We start from the raw sequence: 21,079 nt of genomic DNA, 5'->3' as shown, positions 1-21,079 counted from the left end.
TCAGCTACAGCAGCACCGATGCAGAGCTCATTAGTTGAAGCAGAATGGAGCGAGAGGGAACCGGAGACACGCTCGCAGATGGAGACTTAGGGACAGGGACAGGCAAAATTTCAAGGAGATAGGCACCAGCAAGGCCAGAATGAGACTTCAGGGGCGGCTTCAGGCTCTGAGATAGGACGAGAAGTTATTTCGGGCCCATCAATGAACACTGCACCTCGCTACGTTGATCCGGTACTCGGTAAAATGCAGGGCTCAAAGCCGAAGGGCAAGAACTTGACGGAAGGTGGATTTGGAGATGGCCCTTCGAGAAATGCGAGCTCCAACACAGACACCGGGTCCAAAAAAGGATCTAGGACTAAAGGCAGGAAGGGAAATCGGAAACAAGAATGCCCATAACGTTTCGGGACCCTCAATTGACGGCGTATCGGATCTCATATCAGGAAGGGAGAGGAAGACCAACGCATCATATAATGTGCTGGGGTCTGAGGGAAATGCTTGAGAAGGGGAAAAATAAACCAGTATTTCCCCGCTCACTGTAATATTTGTGCCACCGTCTGGTTCTGATAAAATGGGGATGATGAAGAAATGATGATGCCAGTAAATTGAATATGAAATTTTGATTCCATCCTCGTGGTACACCATAAACACACACAGACGCCATTGAACGTAAGAAAGAAAGGACCAAGGGGAACAGTGGTCAAAAACAGACCAGAGAAACATCGCCAAACAAGCCTCTTTTTCCCAAATTGAACGCAAGTCGAAAAATTCATGGCCAGTATGCAGAAGTTTGCAATGGAGATGAAAAAAACGAACATGGAACATAAACGAGATATATCGAACAAGTAAACCAAGGAAACACGGGTGAAGCGCAGAGAAATCGGGCCATTAGAGAGAAGGAGAGAGAAGGGTGTATCTCTATATTTTGACCTTCTTGGTTTCCTTTTGAACAACTTTGACCAACTCATCATATACAGCTGAGAAATCTTCCTTCTTGTCATCAGATTCTTTTTCGTCTTTCTTCTTGTTCTTTCCTCCCTTGGGGAGGACCATCACCACACTTGTTGGTCGTTTCGTAGCACCAGCATTTCCAAGCTCAGCCCTAGAGGAGACATAAATATAAGGAATTCCATGGTCTTCGCATAGAACTGGAATGTGGGATATCACGTCCATGGGAGATATATCGGCAGCAAGCACAACGATAGCGGATGGTGTGGTAATGGGGCATTTGCAGATGGTGTTGAGACTTCCTGACAGCTTTGACAACCTCCTTTACTCTCTCTTTAGAGCCTTGTTTCCAGCAGCTAAAAAAAGGGCATTAATAAAGATAATTATGAATAGGCTGAGGGAACGGAAAACTCACCCTTTTTCACACTCTTCAACACCTTCTTCGCAACTTTGTCTCGGCAAGGGGGTTTGCGAATGGGACTAAAGCTCCAGAGGCGTCCTCGCTCGTCGCGTTACATGTACATCTGGATAACAACATCCGTGTCTGGCGTCTTCGAGTATTCTGTTTCCACAGCTTTCTCGAGATCACTACATTCTTCTTCTCCTTCTTGGACTTTTTGTGCACTCCATCGGTTCCGACCGCTTCTTCTCCTTCTTCTCCTTCTTCTCCTTATCACCTCTGTCTTTAGCCATTATGAGTACTATAAAAACTAAAGGATCTCCGGCGGCTCAGAGAGGGTTCGTATAACGTTGAGGGGGTTTGTATTCGGCGCTCTGATAGCAAAGAGAAAGCAAAACTTCTTAATTTTCACAATCTCTAAAAAAAAAAAAGGTGCTATGAAGTCGTAAACTCAAAATCTACCGACGCTAAACCTGGTATGGAAATGCCCTTGTTATAGCGTATAAAAGGCAGCGAAAGTAGGCAGTATCCAACAACAAAAAGGCCGAATGGTGTAGTTGGTTATCACGTGTCGTTAACACCGACAAGGTCCTGAGATCGAGCCTCAGTTTGGTCATTTCTGTTTATTTTTTTTAATTCTTTTTTATTTTTATCATTTACTCAGTCTTTCGTATCTCCTTATTCTTTTATTATTTATCCATCAGTTGCTGGGGTAGATGGTGGCTACTGGGGAAGGGTTATCTTCGCACCCTGTGAATTACTCAAACATATACATCCAAACAATATATAGAGATGTCAATTGCTTTCTAAGTACTATACAGCGCAATCACCAAATAATAGTTTTGAGTCCTTCTCTAATTGGCGCCTCCAACAAGTCTACTCCTCATCGCCAGCAGTGGCAAGACGGCCAGGCTTAGACATGAGATACTCGTTCCTATAATCATCATCAGTTGCCAAACATATAGGAAAAATATACGCCTTGAATATCGGGTCTGCTGGGCACATATGTAGAGAGTGTAGAACATAATGGTAAACGCACTTCTTGGTAGCCCAGTCCATCAAGGCGTAGGCAGCAATGAATGGAGGAAGCACGTAGAGGATTTGCGCCCTGGACCGTCTGTAGGTGTTGAAGAAGGCATTGTAGAGCATGCCGGCCGTTGGTCGTTGGCGGTTCTGGGAGAGGGAGTAAGTGGTGATACCCTTCATTGGGGTAGCAACGCCTGGTAGTCGACAAAGATTAGCCGTCCTGTGTATTATATGGCGTGCGGATAGACCAATGTCAAGTCAAATTGCATCGAATCGTAGGACCGGGAGAGCATGGCTCGCGTGTATTGCTCTCATGGCCGTTTCGTTCGGTACTGGACAATCCGAGGGAGAGAAGCAAAACATACCCAAATTACCCCATCCACCCAGAAACCTGTAATCAGTCGTCAGTAAGTATCCCCACTATATCATCTCGACCGTCTCTCAAGCCGTCTTGCGCGTGACGGGGAAGTCCAGATGATGCCGAGTAATATCAGAGACAGCAGAGGGTTGCGATGCACTTACACGCCATGCTTGGGGTCGAGATGGCCACCCATGCTGTCGACAAAAAAATTGAAAAGGGAACGATAAAAAGAGGAGACAGGCTCGAGGAACACTTGCTGCTGCGTTCGACAATGGGAATAACTGATCGCTTGGTCCGGAGGTCGAGAAGTTCGTCAAAACGGAAGAAGTTGGACTTTTGGTTTCTGTGTCCGCGCTAAGCCGCTTCGGGCATGGTGAAGATATCAAGATCGAAAAACCTCCAAAAGCTCTTGCAAAGAAACGCCAATGAAAAGAGAAGTAACTTATCCATTGCGAACAACATTATAAAGTCCCCAGAGCCCCCGGTCAGAAACCAGACCATACTCGCCATGGCAAGCTCACTGTCGTTGATATACAAGTATGCCATCCCGGTCGCCGTCGGTGCGTCTTTTGTCCAGGCGTCAATGTATGATGTGAAGGGAGGATCTCGCGCAGTTATTTTCGACAGACTCTCTGGTGTGCAGGAGAAGGTTGTCAACGAGGGCACACATTTCCTTATTCCATGGCTACAGAAGAGCATTATATATGATGTCAGGACAAAGCCCAGAAATATCTCTACAACGACCGGAAGTAAGGATTTGCAGATGGTCAGCCTGACACTCAGAGTGCTACACAGACCCGAGGTTCAGAAGCTGCCTGTGATTTACCAGGTAAGGACAATAATATTGTGAAGCCATGCTGGGTATAGTTGCTGACATTGTTCGAAACCAAACCAGCAACTTGGACAAGATTATGATGAGAGAGTCCTCCCGTCCATTGGAAACGAAGTTCTCAAGTCAATTGTTGCCCAATTCGATGCCGCGGAACTGATCACCCAGAGAGAGGCTGTCTCAAACCGCATCCGTACCGACCTCCTTCGACGTGCTAAAGAGTTCAACATTGCACTTGAGGATGTCTCCATCACTCATATGACTTTCGGCCGCGAATTCACCAAGGCTGTCGAACAGAAACAGATTGCGCAGCAAGACGCAGAACGAGCTCGGTTTATCGTTGAGAGAGCTGAGCAGGAGAGACAAGCAAACGTCATCCGTGCTGAGGGAGAAGCAGAGAGTGCTGATATTATCAGTAAAGCCGTCGCCAAAGCAGGTGATGGTCTGATTCAAATACGAAGAATCGAAGCCAGCCGAGATATCGCCCAGACGCTATCCTCAAACCCCAATGTCACATATATCCCCGGCGGCGAAGGTGGGAAGGAGGGTGGGAAGGGGACCGGCCTCCTACTTGGTCTGAGATCATAGAGGAAGCTTGCAAGACTGTGGCGTGTCTGTTATGCCTGTATAACAAGAATCTGATTCTCCCTCAAGCGATGTATCAAGGCTCCTATTCTAGCTTGTTTAATTATATGTTCTCTTCTCCACCATATATGCTCCGTATTTAATATATGACCTTTTCGAAGGGTGTTATCTCGACTAAAGTGCCCGAGTAATACAGTATCAAAGAAAGGAGATATGCATGCTGCTATGCAGACGGTGGATAGCTACTGTCTCTTCACTCGTTAATAATGGCTGTTAGCCTTTTGCACTCAAAAAGCGCAAGTGGTTGGATTTGTAGTAAGTTTCGAAGAAGTTGTGGCCCACAAGTGAAATCACTGCATAAAAAAAAAATATCGGAACAAAAATATCATGTTGGATCAAACAACCAACTCAGCAGTGCGCACTTCATCTCCAAAAAAAGAGGGAGAATATCTAGCAAATATATAATACTCAACTAAGCGACAAGTTCAGGAAGACGCCCGTAGCGATGCCTAAACCTCGCCCTCAGGCGCGGAAGACTACCAAAGCGAAAAAAAGTGATACCCTATCCCAAAGAACACTGACTGATCTCTCGATATCCATTGAAGATGCTCCGATTCTACTACAGCAGCTGGTTCTAGACATATTTGCCTCTAGGTTGGCAGCGAGGCCTGCTACCGAGCATGAGACGACTCTTACTCTGAAGGAGCAGGTTCAAACCATAAAGTCATATCTCTTCAATAGAGACTTCAGCTCCGCCTTTACTGATGCTAATTCCGACATGCTACGAGCTTACGCTCTCAGATGGAGTGCTGGGAGAGCTCTCGCCTATACTGGGATTTTTGAGGCTGTTCTACGATTGAGGTCGAGTGACAACCTCGCGTGGCCACCAGGGTTGGCGGGTTACCCCCCCGTCGGTGTAGAAGGTATACGTAACAAGCATATACTCTGCATAGGTGGCGGAGCAGGAGCAGAAGTAGTAGCACTGGCTGCTGCTATACGATGGGCAGTTGGTCTCGATGACCCAGCGGGGTCGAGTCTGAATCTCTCAGTCACAGCCCTAGATGTGGCTGACTGGCAACCAGTGATCGACGGGCTATTGCAAGGGTGCACTTCGGAGTCACTCCATATAAAGAATCCAGGTTTCCAGCTTCCCTTGCTGAAGCCTGGGGATCTCGCTGTGTCGTTCCAAAAGGAGGATGTTCTGGCGCTTTCGGAAGAGCAACTATCACGTCTAGTATCGCCACCTACGAAGGAAGTAACAAATTTGTACGGGGGCGGAGGAGTAGAGCCACAGAGGCCCAAAACAGTCTTAATAACGCTTATGTTCACACTAAACGAGCTCTTCTCAACCTCCCTATCTGACACAGTGGCGATGCTTCTACGGTTAACCGACATAACGAAACCTGGGGCTGTATTGCTGGTCGTTGACAGCCCCGGGAGCTATTCGACGCTATCTCTTGGATCCAAGGGAGCTCGATCCCAGGGAGAAGCCAGCAGTGGAGACTCTGTCACTTCTAGCACTGAAGAGGAGAAGAGGCCAGAGAGGAAATACCCGATGCGTTTCCTGCTTGACCATACTTTACTCACTACGGCCATTGGGTGCTGGGAATGTTTCATATCCGAAGAATCGAGATGGTTCAGGAGAGACCGCACAGGGTTGGTGTACAATGTTGGAGAAAACATTGGACTTGAGGATATGAGGTACCAGGTCCACGCTTATCGGAGAACTGCGGCTCCGTAGTTGTATCCTCTCCTCAATAGCTATTTGCAACAACGAGGTAGGCTTTTAGGAAGCCCTCTGATTCTGTTCTTCACCTTTCTCACCCACGTTCAACTCAGCCGGTTAGCACAGCTGAATAGCTATTCCCGTCTAGAAGAGAAGGGCTAGAATATTAACTCCAACCAAATAATATTCTTAACCCCATATATCGTCCCATAATATGGAGGACCTTCTCTCCTATAGAAATTGGTGGCTGAAGCCCAGCGGGAGTATATAGCCTGCGTATTATTGAGTGTAGCTGAAGGAATACAAATAACCACTTCCACACTTTGCAGGATTTTATACTCGACACCAGTGAATACGGAGGGATGCTTCAGCCCAAAAAATAAAGTACGATTATAACTAGGGCGAGACGAATGACTTTAAACGATAACTAGAAAGGGTCAACTTGACATGCCTGTCTTGTCTCCCCAGTTGCAAGCTGATGAAGGACCATGATGGACACACAGTACCTCCAAGCTTAACCAACAAGCTGGCTATATATTTAAACCCAGGGACGGCCATTCCCTGTATTTTCTGCATTCTGTCTTCCACCTCAGAATCAGCTTCGCGCAAGCCGATACATGCTTGAATACCTGACTTCTACTAAAGGAGCAATCATTTGCTCCCTCTTTGCAAATGTAATTGCTTGGTCAATACCTTCGTCTCTTCTCTTACCCAAGCCTTTAGGCCCTTGTCAGGTCCAGAGCGAAATTCTCAACTTACAGATTGGTTCAGAAAGGATATCAATTCAGCTAATCCACGCAGGTTGATGGTTGACATTGGCCTATTCATCGATTGCTCAGACTATATCCAGCGCTGGATATACAGTCATCGCCATCGACCACCTGCACGACATGTACACCATCGCGTTTCTCAGCGGAGACATCATTACTAGCAGCGCAGTTAACTCCCCTAATCCTTCTGTCCAGCCATTCTGGACCGACGTCCAGAATACCATCTTCGTGCTCAACCCGGCCTTGAAGAAGTCTCTTCACGCTCGCATAGGCATTGTAGTCATTCATTCAGTGGCTCTGCCGTTCCCCCACCCATGGTCAAGGATAGCCGTATTAGCAGCGGTATCAATCTTGACAGTGGCCTATGGGGTCCTGCGGTCGATACTGGGCTTGAGGCAAGGAAGAAACCCCAACCTTACCTAAAATGCGGAGCATTTACACATCACAAGTACAATGATACTTCATGGGGCACTTTATGGATGGTATTGGTAGAAGCGCAATTGAAGAGTTGGTTGGGGATATTCCGGGCCTTAGAAGCTTAGAGTTCATCAATGCTTTTATGTTCACGATTTCTCCCAGCCCTCGTTGCTCAGGAAGGATGAAGGTCTTATCGGGGGGTCAAGTCCAAAGTTCTCGGAGATCATCTTACTAGACCGGATGTAGCAGCCCTGCAGGATTGAGTAGGAATGAAGGTTACGGAAGTTCATAATTGACCCTTTTTACTAGAAAGGCATTTGCTCGGTCATCAAATTCAGGGAAGCACTCTGCTGTGTCTGGATTTTTTGTATCTGTATCTGTATCTGTTTTTTTAAATCTCTCATCGAAATCCCCATCCTTTCTACCGCGGTCCTTAAGAATTGAAATCAAAAATACTTCCCCCACCGAATGAAAGAGGACTTGATAAAAGAAGGAGGTAAGAGCCAGCCTGAAGGGATATACGCCCTGCAGCTAACAAAAAGAAAGAGGGCAAGAAGTGAAACAGAGCAACATCTAGACTTGTAGGCTGAGACACGAACTGGAGAAGAGAGGGGAGTCTTGCTATGTAATGCAACATGGAGCAATGAGGCAAAGGAATGAAAGAAATGCGTACATTTTTTGTCTCTGCATGTGCTGTGCCCTGCGTGCATGAGTCAGTTTGAAGGAAGTAAAAGGAATGATAGGTAAGGAAATGCATTTCGTGTGTGGGGATTGGGGGAAAGACGGCAAAATGGATGGGTTGATTAAAGAGAGGCGAGAAGGTTATGGTCGTTAGGAGCCGAAAAGAAGCAGAAAAAGAGCATAAACTAGGAGATAAATGAGAGAAAGAAGGAAAAATTGCTGTGCCAGTACGCATGCCGAAATGCAGATGATCAAACAAAGGTAGAGAAAGCCAATGAGGGTATGATGGTAAGGAAAACCATGGAATCGGTAGAAAGGAAAAATGTCTTTAGGCGTGTGGTAACATTTGAAGGAGTTCGTCGTCGATGGGCTCCCCGGAGTCAAGGCAGGAAATGATAGGAATTTAACGAAACGGGTGGGAAGAGCAAAGTAGATAAACAAGAATGACTTGCAAGTTTCGTCTGTTTTAAGAAAAGAAAGTCGCTGAACTAACAACTTGCTTTGAGCATTGATTGGGTTTTGAAAAACGTTGTGTGATAAGAATCAAACACAGAAAATGGAAGAGAAAAAGAGAAACCAAATAGAAAAGAGCAGAAAAAAAAAGATCTCCATAAGTCAATAGTTCCATCCGTGATATCGTGCCTCCCATATGTACTCCGAACAAAACAAGGAAAAAGAAACAGAAAAGAAAAAAGAGGAAAAGCTCTAAGGTTGGAAATTAAAGGTGGATAAATCCAGCAGAGCCACCGCGAAACCAAGATGGGAGAATAGTAAAGATAGAAAAAAGGGGAGTCGGGGCGTAGTGGTAGGTTATCGGTCTGGTCTAGCTGCCTATCATTTATCCTTCATTTTCCAGAATTGTATCAAGCGGGTAATTCGATGGCCCTTCTTTTTGCGCTTGTCAGGCTCATCCATGGGTGCCTTCTCTTCGTGGCTGAGCTTACTGCGCTCGGAAGTAGCACCAACCAGGCGCGAGAAGCTAACTAGGCTAGCTCGTTTCGATGAGTTGGGCCGATTGTTGCTGCTGACAGTTTTATTGTCACTGCTTAGGTGTAGTACGTGGGAAAAAGAGGCGGCCCGGTCACCTAGGTTGCGGCCATAGACAGTGCTAGGAAGCCGAGGGATGTTGCCGGTCATTGTTGACGCAGAACTAGTTAGGGACGGGACATCCTCAGAGGAGTTGTGGAGGTAATCCGATCCTGGCTCACCCGAATACACGGAACCTGAACTATGATGGCGGTCTGTGAAGGAGGAAGAAGCAGTGTTGAGGCGAGGAACGTCGAAGGAGACACTCGATGGTGAGGGCGAGGGGAATGCCTGTGGGATCATAGGCACTGGGGGTATGTTTGCAGGAGAAGGTGTGAGATTGGTGGCATTTGAGGGGTTATAGATGAACTCTGGCGAAGTAGAGGGACGCTTCTCATCAAAGTTCCGTGGGGAGGTCTGGCCAGAATCAGAGCCCACAATACCAATGCTTCCAGGGTGATAGGTGGTGCTATTGCTATTGCTGCGTTGAGACTGAGATTCAAAGTCGATAGCATGAGCGTAGGGAGTGCGAGGAGTAATGATTTGGGCGGTACTGGGGCGACTTTCAACAGAAGCTGGGTAAAGGTCGGGGGGGTTGCTAGAGTCAACTACTTGTATACCCAGGCCAGCCTCTTCGCCGTCACTTTCGTCATCCTCGCTTGACGACTCGCTCACACTGGCGCTTCCCTTGGACGAGTTAGTGTTCTTCTTGGACTGGTCATCATTCTGCGCTAAAAACGCATCTTCCTCCTCCTCATCAAATACATCCGGGTTCTCCATTGCGGTCGACAAGCCGAACCGAGAAGTACCAAGGAAACTGCGGTCGAATGGTGGCATTTCCGGCGCACTCTCAGCTCGTCTGTGATACCGCATTTCTGGGCCCACGAATTCACCGCGACGGCCACCGCTGTACATCCTCTTGGAGGCGATCATGAAACCACTGGCAATGTTTCGTTCAGGTCCCATTTCGGGAGTGTTGAACGGGCCAAGAGCGGCGTCAAGATCGATAACTGGGCTAAAAATGTCAGGGTTACTCTGTTGTTCGTAGAAGCTTTTCGGTTTCCATGCATTTTCCAGGCTGTTATCGGTGGATGACGATTCATTGGATGGCTGGCCTCTCGGGGTATTCTGGGTAGTAGGAGTGCGAATAACTATAGTGTTATCCTGGTCAAAATCAACACTATACATGGATCCGAGTTCTGAGTTGGTCCTTGTAAGCATGGGTGGAGGGGTAGGGGCCTTGCGAGACTTCTTCGACGAACGTTTCTTTCCTTTACGAGTCAAGATGCCGGTCCAAGAACGCTTTTTCTTTTGCTTCTTCGACGGTTTGCGCTCGTGTGCCGTTCGTTGAGTTAACGTGGATGTTTCGGCATCTTCGGTTTCAGGATCTGATGTATCGGGTCCATTAGTAGCAGACATATCTTCAGGCTCCTGGCCTCGGTGAGTGTTTGTTAGGTTAAAATTCAAAGCAATGGAGGCGCAAGCAGAAAGTGGTCTTTTAGTCTGTTCATTCTCATTTGACGGGCTGGAGGTCATCCATTTCATAGCCAACTGCGCACCAGCAGTCTTGGGTCGAGTTGAAGTATCATTGTGAGGTGAGCTCGCGCCACTTCTTTGTCCAGAGCCAGACCGATCCGAGAAGGTCTGGTTAGGACGAACAGTGGACACGCTGCTCTCTGACGATATTGTCGAGAGGGGACGACGAAGCGTTACTGGCACTTCAGTAACCTCATCATTTCGGGATGGTTGTTCGGATCTACGAGGAGACGTCTGAGCAGTGTGCATGTCCGGAAAAGATCGCGAAGAGAGTTTTGAGTTCCTATCACTGGCAAAGGGTAGTATGGGTGAAGTTGGAACGCTTCCAGAGACAGGAACTGGTGGGAACGCCTTGGCAATTGCAGTCAAATCCACGCTTGAGATGGCTTGAGACCTCCGGTGGGCGTGTCTCCGTACGCCTCGGCCTGGGCCAGCAGCAAGTCCGGGGCCTGGATGGGGAAGTGTCGAAGGTGCCATCATGGTATTATTATTATTATTACTGCTAACGGCCGTCTGGGAAGAGACATCACCCAGAAGTTCACTGGGTAGACGGCGGTGGCCGATGGTACCTTGTTGAGCAGGCTCAACGAGAGCAGGAGACACGGGAGCGGCGGTAGACGTTATAGCAGACGAAGCGGTAGAATCCGAGGGTGCTTGAGGAAAAGAGAATGAAGGTAGGGCGGCCGGTGGTTGACGTCTTGTCCGGCGTGAACTGCTCGACATGTTGTCTGTCGAAGGTTGAGCCGGAAAGCTGAACGGTGGATTCGGAAGGGGCGCAGAGGGTATCGTGCGCGTGTCATAGCTTGGAGTGTCCTGTGAGTGCATGTGTACATTGCCCGGATTGTTCCAGTGAGACGGCTGGTGAGCCGTGAGAGATATGGATGTCATGACTGAGAAAAAAAAGATATTAAAAAAAAAAAAATCTGCCGCCACGAAGAACGGGATAAGAAGGATAGAGTCAGGAGAATAAGTATAAGCAAGAATCGAAGAGATATCTCCTTTTGTTTTCCCTCTACTTTCTCGCTCCGAGTCTTTGCTTCACGTATGTTGCCAAATCAAATGAATGAAGACAACGGCAAAAGACGTGCTCTTCTTCTCCTATGAAGAATCCTGAGAGCCCGGACTCATCGTACATCCAGAGAGGGCCCCAAATATCTCGGAAACTCCTTGTATAGAGAAGGGTGTTGCTGTTGTTATTGGTGTTTGATATTTGCCGGCAAACAGCCAGGCGACAGCGATAAGCCACGGAAAGAGGACGAACAGACGGCACGACGAGAACGAAGGCGTGCGTTGGTGTAAGGAACGGACGGCCACAGTGACCTGTAGCCAGAGAGAGAGAGGGAGGGAGAGGGGAGAGGGAGGAGGGAGAAAGTGGTTGATGAGAGGTTGGGAGAGCGAGAAGAGGACGATGAAGATGAAGCGGAAGAAGAAGAAAAGCAACGGTTCATGGGACGGACGGGAAGCGACCTGGGCAGGGTTTAACTCATGTAATGTACTATGTATGGTAAAGAAAGGGCGTACGGTGCAGATGGATATGCTGAAGAGATCCACTTCCGGCCTTCTTATTGGCTAGGGGGAGCCAAGGGTGGGGACTCTGAGGACACCGGGAGGACGGCTTGGCGGAGTAGTCGGCTTTTATTGGTTGAATAGCCTCGAGATATGCCCAAAGAGGCCTAGTTCAGGCACATCTGGCGTATCCCAGGAACAGGCTCGGCAGGTATTATTACGGGAAAGTTACATAGGGTAACATTCAATACAAATAGAATACAAGATATATTTATAGAAGAAGAGGAGGAGGAAGAGACAGCAGGGAGGATGTCTGTCTTGCGTCGAGGAGCGGCTGTGCGCCCCCCCTTAGGGCATATCTCCACTGTTGGAAATATAAGTATACTCGCTCTATACATACTATGTAATTATCGTGGATCTCACGATGCGATCAATCCCTGCCGGGTCCTGGCCGGATCCCAGCCTGATCCTGGAGAAAGAGATATGTAAGTTCGAGCGGGTTAGTGTGAGCTGCCATGTCATGCGCCCGAGCACACTCTTATTCATGGGCGTACTTGACATCGTTCAGGGATCCGGACGGATATGTACATGCGTTGAGGTTTTTGTTATCCATCATCCGTACATAGTAGATAAACACACCATGCGGAAGGAGAAGGGAAGAGATATCCAAGCAATACTACATACAATTACTGCATGTATAGCAAGGAAATACATAACTGATACGGGCTGACCATCGAATTTATCGCTTGTCTCATGATCTGTATGTAAGTATATACTCAATAATATACTCTCCGTATATACTTCTACTTTCCCACACACCCCCAGCCACTGCAACGCCTCTTCTCTCATTAACCCGTCGTATTTCGCTGCAGCTTAGGCTCCTCCGTGCCAAAAAGCAATTCTCCCATTGTCTCTTCCTCGCTACTGCGGAGGGATAGTGCATAAGAGGGCCTGCCAACTAGCGCCGGTGGGGCGTGACCCCCTTTTCTGCTGTCTGTCTTGCTTGGGATTGTCTTTGCTGTCTCTGGTGGATGAAGAGGGCGAAAAAAAAAAGAGGATGGAATCATATAACTCTGTAGTAATCAAATAATATATTATCTCCCATATACCCCCCTAATCCCATTCATGGTTCCATGTTGGACCCATGGCCCTTTCTCTTAAGCTCCTTTGCTTCTTTTTGCGTTCTCCTCTAACGAAGACATGGGGTAGGACTTCTTCAACCCATCACTCCATATACATACGTAGTAGTATAATTATGAGATCGGCTTGGTCGACATTGCAATGCCTGTGCTGGTCTTGTCACTCTTCAGCATTTACATACATAGTAGCAATCAGTTACTATTTGATCCGAGTTGAAATGAGATCTTGATCTATCCCCCTTGGTGTCTCCACTCGCAATCATACGCCCTCCACGAATCAAACGTCTACAATGTACAACGAACAAGAATGGCTGATAAAAAGATATATACTACACCTCTTCGCCAGGGCGATGACATCAGCCACCTGTTTTTCCTTTTTGTTTCTTCAACTTGTCTCAATTTTTTTTTTTGTTTTCTCAGCCCATCAGCCCTATCGACATCTCTTCCGATGGACGAAATGAAACGTCCTTTTTTTTTTTCTCAGCCTCAGATTTCAGGGCTCCATCGGAAAATAATGCCGGGCTCTCCGACGAATAGAAGATGGCTCCAGCTGAACAAGAAGAAAATTCAGTCGACGCATCTAGAAGAGAACGGGAGGCGAATCATTCATTCCAGCCCAAGGTGATGGACAGGGCTGATCCTTTTGACAACAAAGAAGGTGTCGACAGGCGGCCAGGTTGATATACTTGATTAGTTAACACTATGCAGGTACAAGTACTGTTTCTCGTGGCTATGTATCACTCCAGGGCTCACCGGATAACTGTGGCCCCCAGTATGACAACGGCCTGTTGTGACTACACAAGTAATATATATATGTTATGGTCAACGGCCGATCGATTCATAACATACCAGTCGATCCACCAAGCTTCCCGGTTTTTGACCCGTTCTTCTCAGTTATCACAGCCCAACGGTAACTGTGCTCCTCTATATTCTAATCACATATATATAGCTCGCGTCACACAGGTACAGACATAACAAAACATCATTATTGCTTTCTGATAGTTTCGGTTCTTCACATACAGAAGTATCTAGACCATGCATGAAAGGAGCCCATGTTGCCTAACAGGTTATATTTTAACCTTGTCTCGCCTGAATTACCTTATAGACTCCGTACGCCCGTTGGTTTTTTTTTCCATGCCCACGGGGTTTTCCGTACATACGTCTCAGGGGGAGAAGGCAAAGTCAAGCTGGTCGTTTAGTGAATAATTTGTGCTACTTCCAACTTTACATATCCTTCTTTCTTTATCCCCGTTGCTCCGTTGAAGACATATCATCCGCAACGATGTATATTACATGCCTGCACTGTGACATTTCCGGCATATAGTTACATATGCAGTAAGACGCTATGTAAGAACTTGATCTTATGGAAGCGGTTTATCCCGGCTGCCGGAAGACATATCCGCCTGCCGATAATCAGTCTGCTGGGACAGAGTACCACGGCCAGTCCTGCAAGGAGGATCTTCCTGAAGAAAACCGTTCTATGGAAATCAGGAGAACCAAGGCCCTCACCCATGCCCTGATAAAGAGAGAGAGCGGTCTGGGAACAGGCATTATAAAATTAGACATCCATACTTTTGTATGTGTATTTCTTCTACTATGTACATATGGGGGTATCGGGGGCGTGGAGCAAGCGACATGGTTCTCATGCACGTAGTATGGATAAACTGTACGTTGCCATCCATGCCTTGTCTGTACTCGAACTCTTTATCTCCCCTTTTCCTCCGTTGCAGAATTGCTGGTTGATATGCACGATTATCTAGTTAATGCACGCACACGTATACACAGTAGTTACATCGTCCGATTCCATAGAAACCAAAAAAAAAAAAAAAAAAGCTGGTCCGATGAAAATCGCCACGGAACACTGAGTAAAAGAGCCGAAGAAAAGAAGAGTTTGACAGGGCTTGAAAGATGCCTGGATGTCAACCCGTCAGAGATAACATGGATATTTAAAGGGGTAAGGGAATGCCCCAAAAAACCGCCTCCCCTGAACCACAAATTGCCAACCCAACTTCCACAACATAGGACTGGCTGGAAAGGTAACCTTACATGTATAGCACGGAGAGTGTCACCAGGCGTGCTTATACATTGATAGGTCTTCTGAAGTCGGCCATGCTCTCTTAGAGATGTTATTCGTTTCTAGTTTGATGTTTTGGGAAGAGCCTTATCTGGTTATACCTCTCTATAGATGGTATATTGGTTACCCTTCGGGTACAATGGGCGATGCTTTCAGAGCTGTCCGGGCTAAGGGTATTCTTACATGGTAAGTATCTATTATGTAGTAGTTGGAATGTCACTCCAGTAGTTAATAGAAACTACTGCTTATAATAAACGAGAAAAAAAAAGTTGGAAAGACCCTCCATTTTTCATGCCAAAATTACACGAATGTCCAAACGCTGGATTTCCCCTGCCTTTCCCTGTTATTTTTGGGGCAGAGAGCCCTAAAGAGTTGAGTGAAGAGGAAATTGGTTTAGTAGTTATCGATTCGTGTGTATTCGCCGTCAAAATTAAGGGTAATATACTCTTTGCTCAAGGTCAAGAATTGATCTTGAATTACTACCTATACGGTTCATCCTGTCAGAGTACACGGCTGAATTATCTATTTTTCCTCATTGTTCTAATAACAGAGAGCAGCTATAAAATGGCTGGGGCCGAAGCTGAGGTCCTCCTTACTCCAATAAGCTTCATTCCTCAAATGGATAGAGAAGTTGACACTGGCGTTGGTATCAGTTTACCTCGCTGTTCCAATGCGGATCCAATCAGCCCACTGTGACCTGGATAAACTACCATCCCAAGATATCTCAACGGCTGGTTAACCTAACCGTTTATTAGTTGCTTATGGCACTTCGAGGCGCAAGAACGGCATATTAGTCTTAATACCTGGATGGAAACATTTTTACAGACACATCCCAGGGAAACACATCATCATCACCATTCGCTAATATGCCATCTGGGGTAAGCATACTCGATTCGACACTTTTAGATTCGAGTGAGCGTAATGTCTAGGCTGTTAGCCTCATTAAAGCTTGCAGGACAAGGAAGAGATGGAACCGCCTGATGAATTGCGGTAACAATCGAAACTACGGCTGGAATTCTACCGCCTTGCTAAATAGTGACCGCTACACTTATGAGATGCTTTTTGATGGGTTGAATTCATGTTAGGAATAATGGCACCTAATGCGTACATTCAGGATACCGTCGAGATGCGAAGAAGTTGCTTTGATAGAGATTCAGATGAACAGAATGCTCTAGAGATGAACTCCCTTTACATACACTCCGGTACAAATATCTACTATGTATATATCTATATCGAAGCTTGGCCACGGTTGACTTCTGGTATCAATCGGTTAATTCTCGACAAATCGGAACCTACGAGTGTATTGGTGAGTTGCTAAACATGGAATTAATTGCTAGTGTCAAGCATTTCTGTGGGCCAGCAGGCGGTTATTCTCTCCGCATTGGTTGCATCGCATCGCTCGTATTGATATGCAAGAATGATTTTTGAGTTGCAGCACATGGACATGGATATACACATTAGTTACTAACTATGCACTGTCAAAGAGGAAAAAGAGAGGAAAAGCCAACCAAAAATTGGTGCATTCATTGCTTGCATTATTTGAACAAGGCGCAACCCTGGGTGTTTACAGGGACATTTTGATAATACGTAATAAAATATCAAGTTGCATGAGAATAGAGTCGGTACTTGGAGAAAGGGAAGCCAATTACCAATCAAACAGGATAGAGAATGAAGACGTCAACAAGGGGACAAGAAAGATAGAGAATGAATCATGACAACCAAAGCCGAAAGAGGCGGGGTATTGGAAGAGCAAAAAAGAAGGGTAAAAAGAGCGAAGAAGGAAAAAAAAAGAATAGATGTACAGAGGCAGAAGAGAAAAAAGTTTAAAGACTAATGCCACGCTGAAATAAATGACTAGTGAAGCCGACAATTTTTATAGAATCCAAGATGGTTATGGTTGTGTTTTGCGAGCAGGGAAGCTGATAGCCCACATATCCGCCGAGGAAAGGAAGGCGAACTCCAGACGAATGCATGTAGGCAAGGGGGAAAAAAGTGGTGGTGTGATATTTAGTTGGATGGGCGAGGGTAGTCCGTGTATTGGATGAATGCCTATGACTCCATCGCGCCTGGCGATATAGTAAGGATGATGACCAAACTGCTGACCATCAGAGATGCGGTGATAAAGGCAGTCAAGGCGATGCTTCCACGGCTGGCAGGGAACTTCCCCCTGACCACCCAGTACTGACTCTCAAAGTAGCGATGGAAACCGATGAAGAGGACAAGTATGGCGACTCCAATGAATGTGGCACCCAGAGGCTTGCCGAGGCCACGCAGTTGGCTGCCGTTACTCGTGATGGTGAAGTAGAGGCCCTTGGAGGTTTCTCTGTACTGCTCTGAGAGGAGCGAGGACGGGCTGCTGGGACTGTTCTGAGAGGGATCTGCTTGCTGGATGGCGGTGTTGAGACGGAAGAGCTGGGTGACGGCTATGCCTATGGAAGCGAAGGCGAGAGATGTCCGTAGCCATGAGAGAAATGTGCGTTCTAACCGGGTATTAGCTATCATGTCCGTTGTAATATTATATTGTTCTCAACATACCTAGTGCGAGGTGGTCTCTGGCAACACTGCCTTTATTATCCAGCTCCAAGCTACCGTACTTATCGAGCATGCGCCGGTATAGCGAGCGTGGCTGGTCCTGGCGTATGCTCCCCTTTCGCTGAGACGAGTATGAGTTCCCTCTCTGCCGGGGTATTGTGCCACCGTTGACGATGCTGTTATTATTATTATTATTATTATTATTGGTGGTATGGCCGGTGCCATCAGCTGCAGCTGGTGTAGCGCCTCCAGCCCCTGGCGCACATTGTCCGTCTACACTATTCATCGAGCTGCGGTCGCGAACTATCGACTGATGGGTTCTTATCCTGCTAAACTGGGGCCTTGAAGCAGTGTGTGTAGATTCCATGGAGTCTCTGGACAATGTCGACGAGCCTGAATCTGAATGAGAGTCCGCTGCAGACGGCGAAGAGAAAGAACCATAATTAGGTCTTGATCCCGACCTCGCCGTCGCCGTCGCCGAGTTAGCCATCGTTCACCCAAACGGCCTAGGCCCTTGTTCTATTTTTTTATTTCCCTCTTAATTCTCTTCCGACCTAATGTGTTGGTTCTTGGGACGGCAGTTGGTTGGTTCTCCTCGAGCTCTCGGGAGGGAACGGTGGTTCGAGAAGCTGCTGTTAACCACTAATTGGCGGGAACGATAAAAACGGTGAAGCCCTTTTTTTTTTTTTCGTTAATGAAGCCCGGGAGGAAACGAGGCGAGAAAGAAAACTGGACGAAAAACGAAAAGCATATATAACTCCCGTACAGCGGAAGGATTCGAGAGAGATGGGCGGAGATGCGTGGTTGTTGTGTACATGTTAAAACTACTTTTTTAGACGAAGCTGCTGCCGCTCTCTTCGCCATCTCCAAGGGTTCGTCCACAGGGATGATGCAGCAAGGCCAAAAACTCCGGCCGATGGCTTGGCCGCTGATCATGCATCAGATCAACTGTGCATCCCTCGATCCTCAATAATATGTTGTCAATTTGTCTGTCTGTTCTTATTCCATGTTCTGTTTCGTTGTAGTCGTGACAAAGAGCTGATCTCGCCTCTACAGTGAACTACCTACAACAGCGCGAACGAGACGGCATAACCATTAACCACGATACCCACATCGACCTCGGCGTTGTCTAGATGTTGGCTCTTTTTTTCCCCCCTCTCTTGCCTTCTGTTGTCTTCCCGTCTGCGTGGACTGGCCCACCAAGCAGAGTTTTCTGCGTTCAGATCGTCTTCTTACAACTGACTTAGTCGAGTTAGTCGAGTTGATATAGGTCGAGAAGTCGCTTGGCTAGTGGCGGCGACGCGTCGTGTCTTATTGGACATGCGCATGACTGGTCGGCTTAGCATGGCTTTCGTCCTGGGAGGATGGGTCTGGGTGTGACGGAGGCGTAAACCTGGGCTGCAGTTGCGAGGACGACCGCTCGAGCGATGGGCTGAATTTCATGGCTGGTGAGGTGACTGGATCAGGCGCGCCGTGGAACGAGGAACAAGGGGGAGGAGCATCGTACAGAAATCGTGCATGCTAGTCTGTGATAGGTGTCTGGCGAGGGCCACAGTTGAGGGTGAGTCCAGATACTCGGCCATTTACATCCATTTACGGCGGTTTTTTTTTTTTTTTTTTCACTTTCTTCCTCTCTTCTCTTCGGTTCTTCATTTCGCCTGGATCATGCGACAGCGAGAAGTCAACAGTCAACAAGGCTCCCCAAGCAACAGGGATACTTCCAGCTTGCTTCTTCAGAGCCCTCATGTGAGCATCCGCTAAACGACCACACAACGATCTGGCAACTGGTTTGACTGCTCTACCACTAGATATTCGCTACATCTCTGTTGACTCCCCGAGTAGCATACACTATGTTCGGGAAGAGCGTAGCTCCTTGAAGCTATACACAGTATGGATGCTTGTCGAAGATAATTCCAATTCGATCATTGACTGACAGCCAGTCCAAGCATTTACGTCCACGAAATGCGAAAACTAACTTGATAAATAGATTTCTCCATCTCTTTATCTTTTCACCATCTCCTTATTTCCATCCTTTCTATCTTTTCTTCGCAACTGCCTGATTACGTCATCTGTCACGGGTTCAAGCTTGACTTGAACGACAAAAACGAAGGAAGAAGAAGAAAAGAAGGGTGAAGAACAAAACACATGAGGAGGAATCAAGCATCTCCTGCACCATGGCGTCCTCTCCCCATGAACCACCGTCCCGTACCCCCATCCCTAAGATCGACTTGTCCAAGAAGCTAGCTCGAACTGGTGGCCCTCGACGGCAGCCTGCCGCTGGTGACTCGGCGCCACCAACTCCATCTATGCCCCCTCGCCCTGCCACAGAGGATCTCCGGTACACACGTCCTGTTCCTCGCATTCTCTCTGTCCAGGACCACCAATCCTTCCTTTCGTCCCCGTCGCACACCCTAATCACGGCCTTTGTGTTCAATCTGTCAGACAGTGTACGGCAGAAATCTATACTCGGATGTCCTCGAGCGGTTTGGTCCCTGCATCGCCACCATCACCCATAATATCCAAGATTCTCCAAGGTTACTATCATCAATAAGATTCGCTGCTCGATGCCCACCCATCCCTTGAACAGGGCGGGTCCCGCTTTGGCAACCCCGCCTTCCGATCCTTTTTCGACGATGTCGAATCTCACAGCCTGTCATGGCATAGAGACCTGCTGGGCATTACTGACGAAGCCGCCAAAGTCGAGATATCAACCTACCTGGTTAGCTCCCTAGGTTCGCGTTCGCGTCTCGACTACGGGTCGGGCCATGAGCTCAACTTCATGATGTGGCTGCTATGTCTCTACCTGCATCGTGCCCTTGACACACATGATTTCCCCTTTCTCGTCTGTCGCGTCTTCACTCGCTATATCGAGCTTATGCGCCGTATCCAGCTAACTTACTACCTGGAGCCAGCCGGGTCTCACGGTGTCTGGGGTCTGGACGACTACCAATTTCTACCTTTCCTCTTCGGTGCATCACAACTAACTGGGCATCGCTACATAACGCCTCTCTCCATACACAATAATGTCGTCCTTGATGAAGAGTGTGGAAACTGGATATACCTCGATCAAGTCAAGTGGGTGGATAGTGTAAAGACCGTAAAGGGCCTCAGGTGGCACAGTCCCATGCTAGATGATATCTCCGGCGCTAAGAATTGGTACAAGGTAGAAGCTGGCATGAAGAAGATGTTTATCAAGGAAGTGCTGGGTAAGCTACCCATTATGCAACACTTTTTGTTCGGAAGCTTGATTCCTGCAACTCCAGAGATGGGCGTTCGGGAGCCTCAGGAGGGCGTGCATGATCACAATCACTGTGATCATTCTCATAACAAGTCTTCCGGCGGAGTGGACTTCTGGGGAGACTGCTGTGGTATAAAAGTACCCAGTGCTGTTGCTGCGGGAGAAGAGATGAGGAAACGACAGGGAAACTCTGATCTGCGGCCTATTCCATTTGATTGATACAGACAAGCGTAAGCACAGCTGGGCTTGGTCATGATGTTACTGCAGTCTGTGGAGGTTTGAAAATAC

General features: G+C 47.4%; 10 protein-coding genes and 1 non-coding gene across 11 annotated transcripts; 7 read left to right on the top strand and 4 right to left on the bottom strand.

Annotated features, from left to right (window-relative positions):
- Nucleotides 1-915: 915 nt before the first annotated feature.
- On the bottom strand, nt 916-1,638 carry MCYG_02989 (non-histone protein; the record flags this gene model as incomplete). Its single annotated transcript, XM_002847437.1, has 3 exons — nt 916-1,247; nt 1,361-1,425; nt 1,571-1,638. The coding sequence occupies 3 exons, from the start codon at nt 1,636-1,638 to the stop codon at nt 916-918; spliced, it is 465 nt and encodes a 154-aa protein (XP_002847483.1).
- A 249-nt stretch (nt 1,639-1,887) lies between these two features.
- On the top strand, nt 1,888-1,961 carry MCYG_10530. The gene has a single exon. It is a non-coding gene; the product is annotated as a tRNA-Val (tRNA).
- Nucleotides 1,962-2,221: 260 nt separating this feature from the next.
- MCYG_02988 (ubiquinol-cytochrome c reductase complex ubiquinone-binding protein) lies at nt 2,222-2,925 on the bottom strand (the record flags this gene model as incomplete). The annotated part of the gene is made up of 4 exons (XM_002847436.1): nt 2,222-2,279; nt 2,385-2,565; nt 2,737-2,762; nt 2,894-2,925. The coding sequence occupies 4 exons, from the start codon at nt 2,923-2,925 to the stop codon at nt 2,222-2,224; spliced, it is 297 nt and encodes a 98-aa protein (XP_002847482.1).
- A 315-nt stretch (nt 2,926-3,240) lies between these two features.
- Nucleotides 3,241-4,149, top strand: MCYG_02987 (prohibitin-1; the record flags this gene model as incomplete). Its single annotated transcript, XM_002847435.1, has 2 exons — nt 3,241-3,561; nt 3,628-4,149. 2 exons carry the CDS (start codon nt 3,241-3,243, stop codon nt 4,147-4,149), a joined length of 843 nt encoding a protein of 280 aa, XP_002847481.1.
- Nucleotides 4,150-4,651: 502 nt separating this feature from the next.
- Nucleotides 4,652-5,887, top strand: MCYG_02986 (conserved hypothetical protein; the record flags this gene model as incomplete). Its single annotated transcript, XM_002847434.1, has 1 exon — nt 4,652-5,887. One exon carries the CDS (start codon nt 4,652-4,654, stop codon nt 5,885-5,887), a length of 1,236 nt encoding a protein of 411 aa, XP_002847480.1.
- An 875-nt stretch (nt 5,888-6,762) lies between these two features.
- Nucleotides 6,763-7,305, top strand: MCYG_02985 (uncharacterized protein; the record flags this gene model as incomplete). The annotated part of the gene is made up of 3 exons (XM_002847433.1): nt 6,763-6,893; nt 6,923-7,124; nt 7,222-7,305. The coding sequence occupies 3 exons, from the start codon at nt 6,763-6,765 to the stop codon at nt 7,303-7,305; spliced, it is 417 nt and encodes a 138-aa protein (XP_002847479.1).
- Nucleotides 7,306-8,574: 1,269 nt separating this feature from the next.
- MCYG_02984 (conserved hypothetical protein) lies at nt 8,575-11,190 on the bottom strand (the record flags this gene model as incomplete). The annotated part of the gene is made up of 1 exon (XM_002847432.1): nt 8,575-11,190. One exon carries the CDS (start codon nt 11,188-11,190, stop codon nt 8,575-8,577), a length of 2,616 nt encoding a protein of 871 aa, XP_002847478.1.
- Nucleotides 11,191-15,160: 3,970 nt separating this feature from the next.
- MCYG_02983 (uncharacterized protein) lies at nt 15,161-15,717 on the top strand (the record flags this gene model as incomplete). The annotated part of the gene is made up of 2 exons (XM_002847431.1): nt 15,161-15,207; nt 15,291-15,717. 2 exons carry the CDS (start codon nt 15,161-15,163, stop codon nt 15,715-15,717), a joined length of 474 nt encoding a protein of 157 aa, XP_002847477.1.
- Nucleotides 15,718-16,111: 394 nt separating this feature from the next.
- Nucleotides 16,112-16,442, top strand: MCYG_02982 (uncharacterized protein; the record flags this gene model as incomplete). Its single annotated transcript, XM_002847430.1, has 2 exons — nt 16,112-16,327; nt 16,359-16,442. The coding sequence occupies 2 exons, from the start codon at nt 16,112-16,114 to the stop codon at nt 16,440-16,442; spliced, it is 300 nt and encodes a 99-aa protein (XP_002847476.1).
- Nucleotides 16,443-17,070: 628 nt separating this feature from the next.
- MCYG_02981 (conserved hypothetical protein) lies at nt 17,071-18,043 on the bottom strand (the record flags this gene model as incomplete). Its single annotated transcript, XM_002847429.1, has 2 exons — nt 17,071-17,450; nt 17,557-18,043. 2 exons carry the CDS (start codon nt 18,041-18,043, stop codon nt 17,071-17,073), a joined length of 867 nt encoding a protein of 288 aa, XP_002847475.1.
- A 1,684-nt stretch (nt 18,044-19,727) lies between these two features.
- On the top strand, nt 19,728-21,010 carry MCYG_02980 (serine/threonine-protein phosphatase 2A activator 2; the record flags this gene model as incomplete). Its single annotated transcript, XM_002847428.1, has 2 exons — nt 19,728-20,025; nt 20,106-21,010. The coding sequence occupies 2 exons, from the start codon at nt 19,728-19,730 to the stop codon at nt 21,008-21,010; spliced, it is 1,203 nt and encodes a 400-aa protein (XP_002847474.1).
- Nucleotides 21,011-21,079: the final 69 nt, after the last annotated feature.

The sequence above is a fragment of the Microsporum canis genome, genomic scaffold, assembly GCF_000151145.1.
Source record: "Microsporum canis CBS 113480 supercont1.3 genomic scaffold, whole genome shotgun sequence".
NCBI classification, from domain to species: domain Eukaryota; kingdom Fungi; phylum Ascomycota; class Eurotiomycetes; order Onygenales; family Arthrodermataceae; genus Microsporum; species Microsporum canis.
Note: the sequence above shows the minus strand (reverse complement) of the source record. Positions and strands in the feature narration are given on the sequence as shown.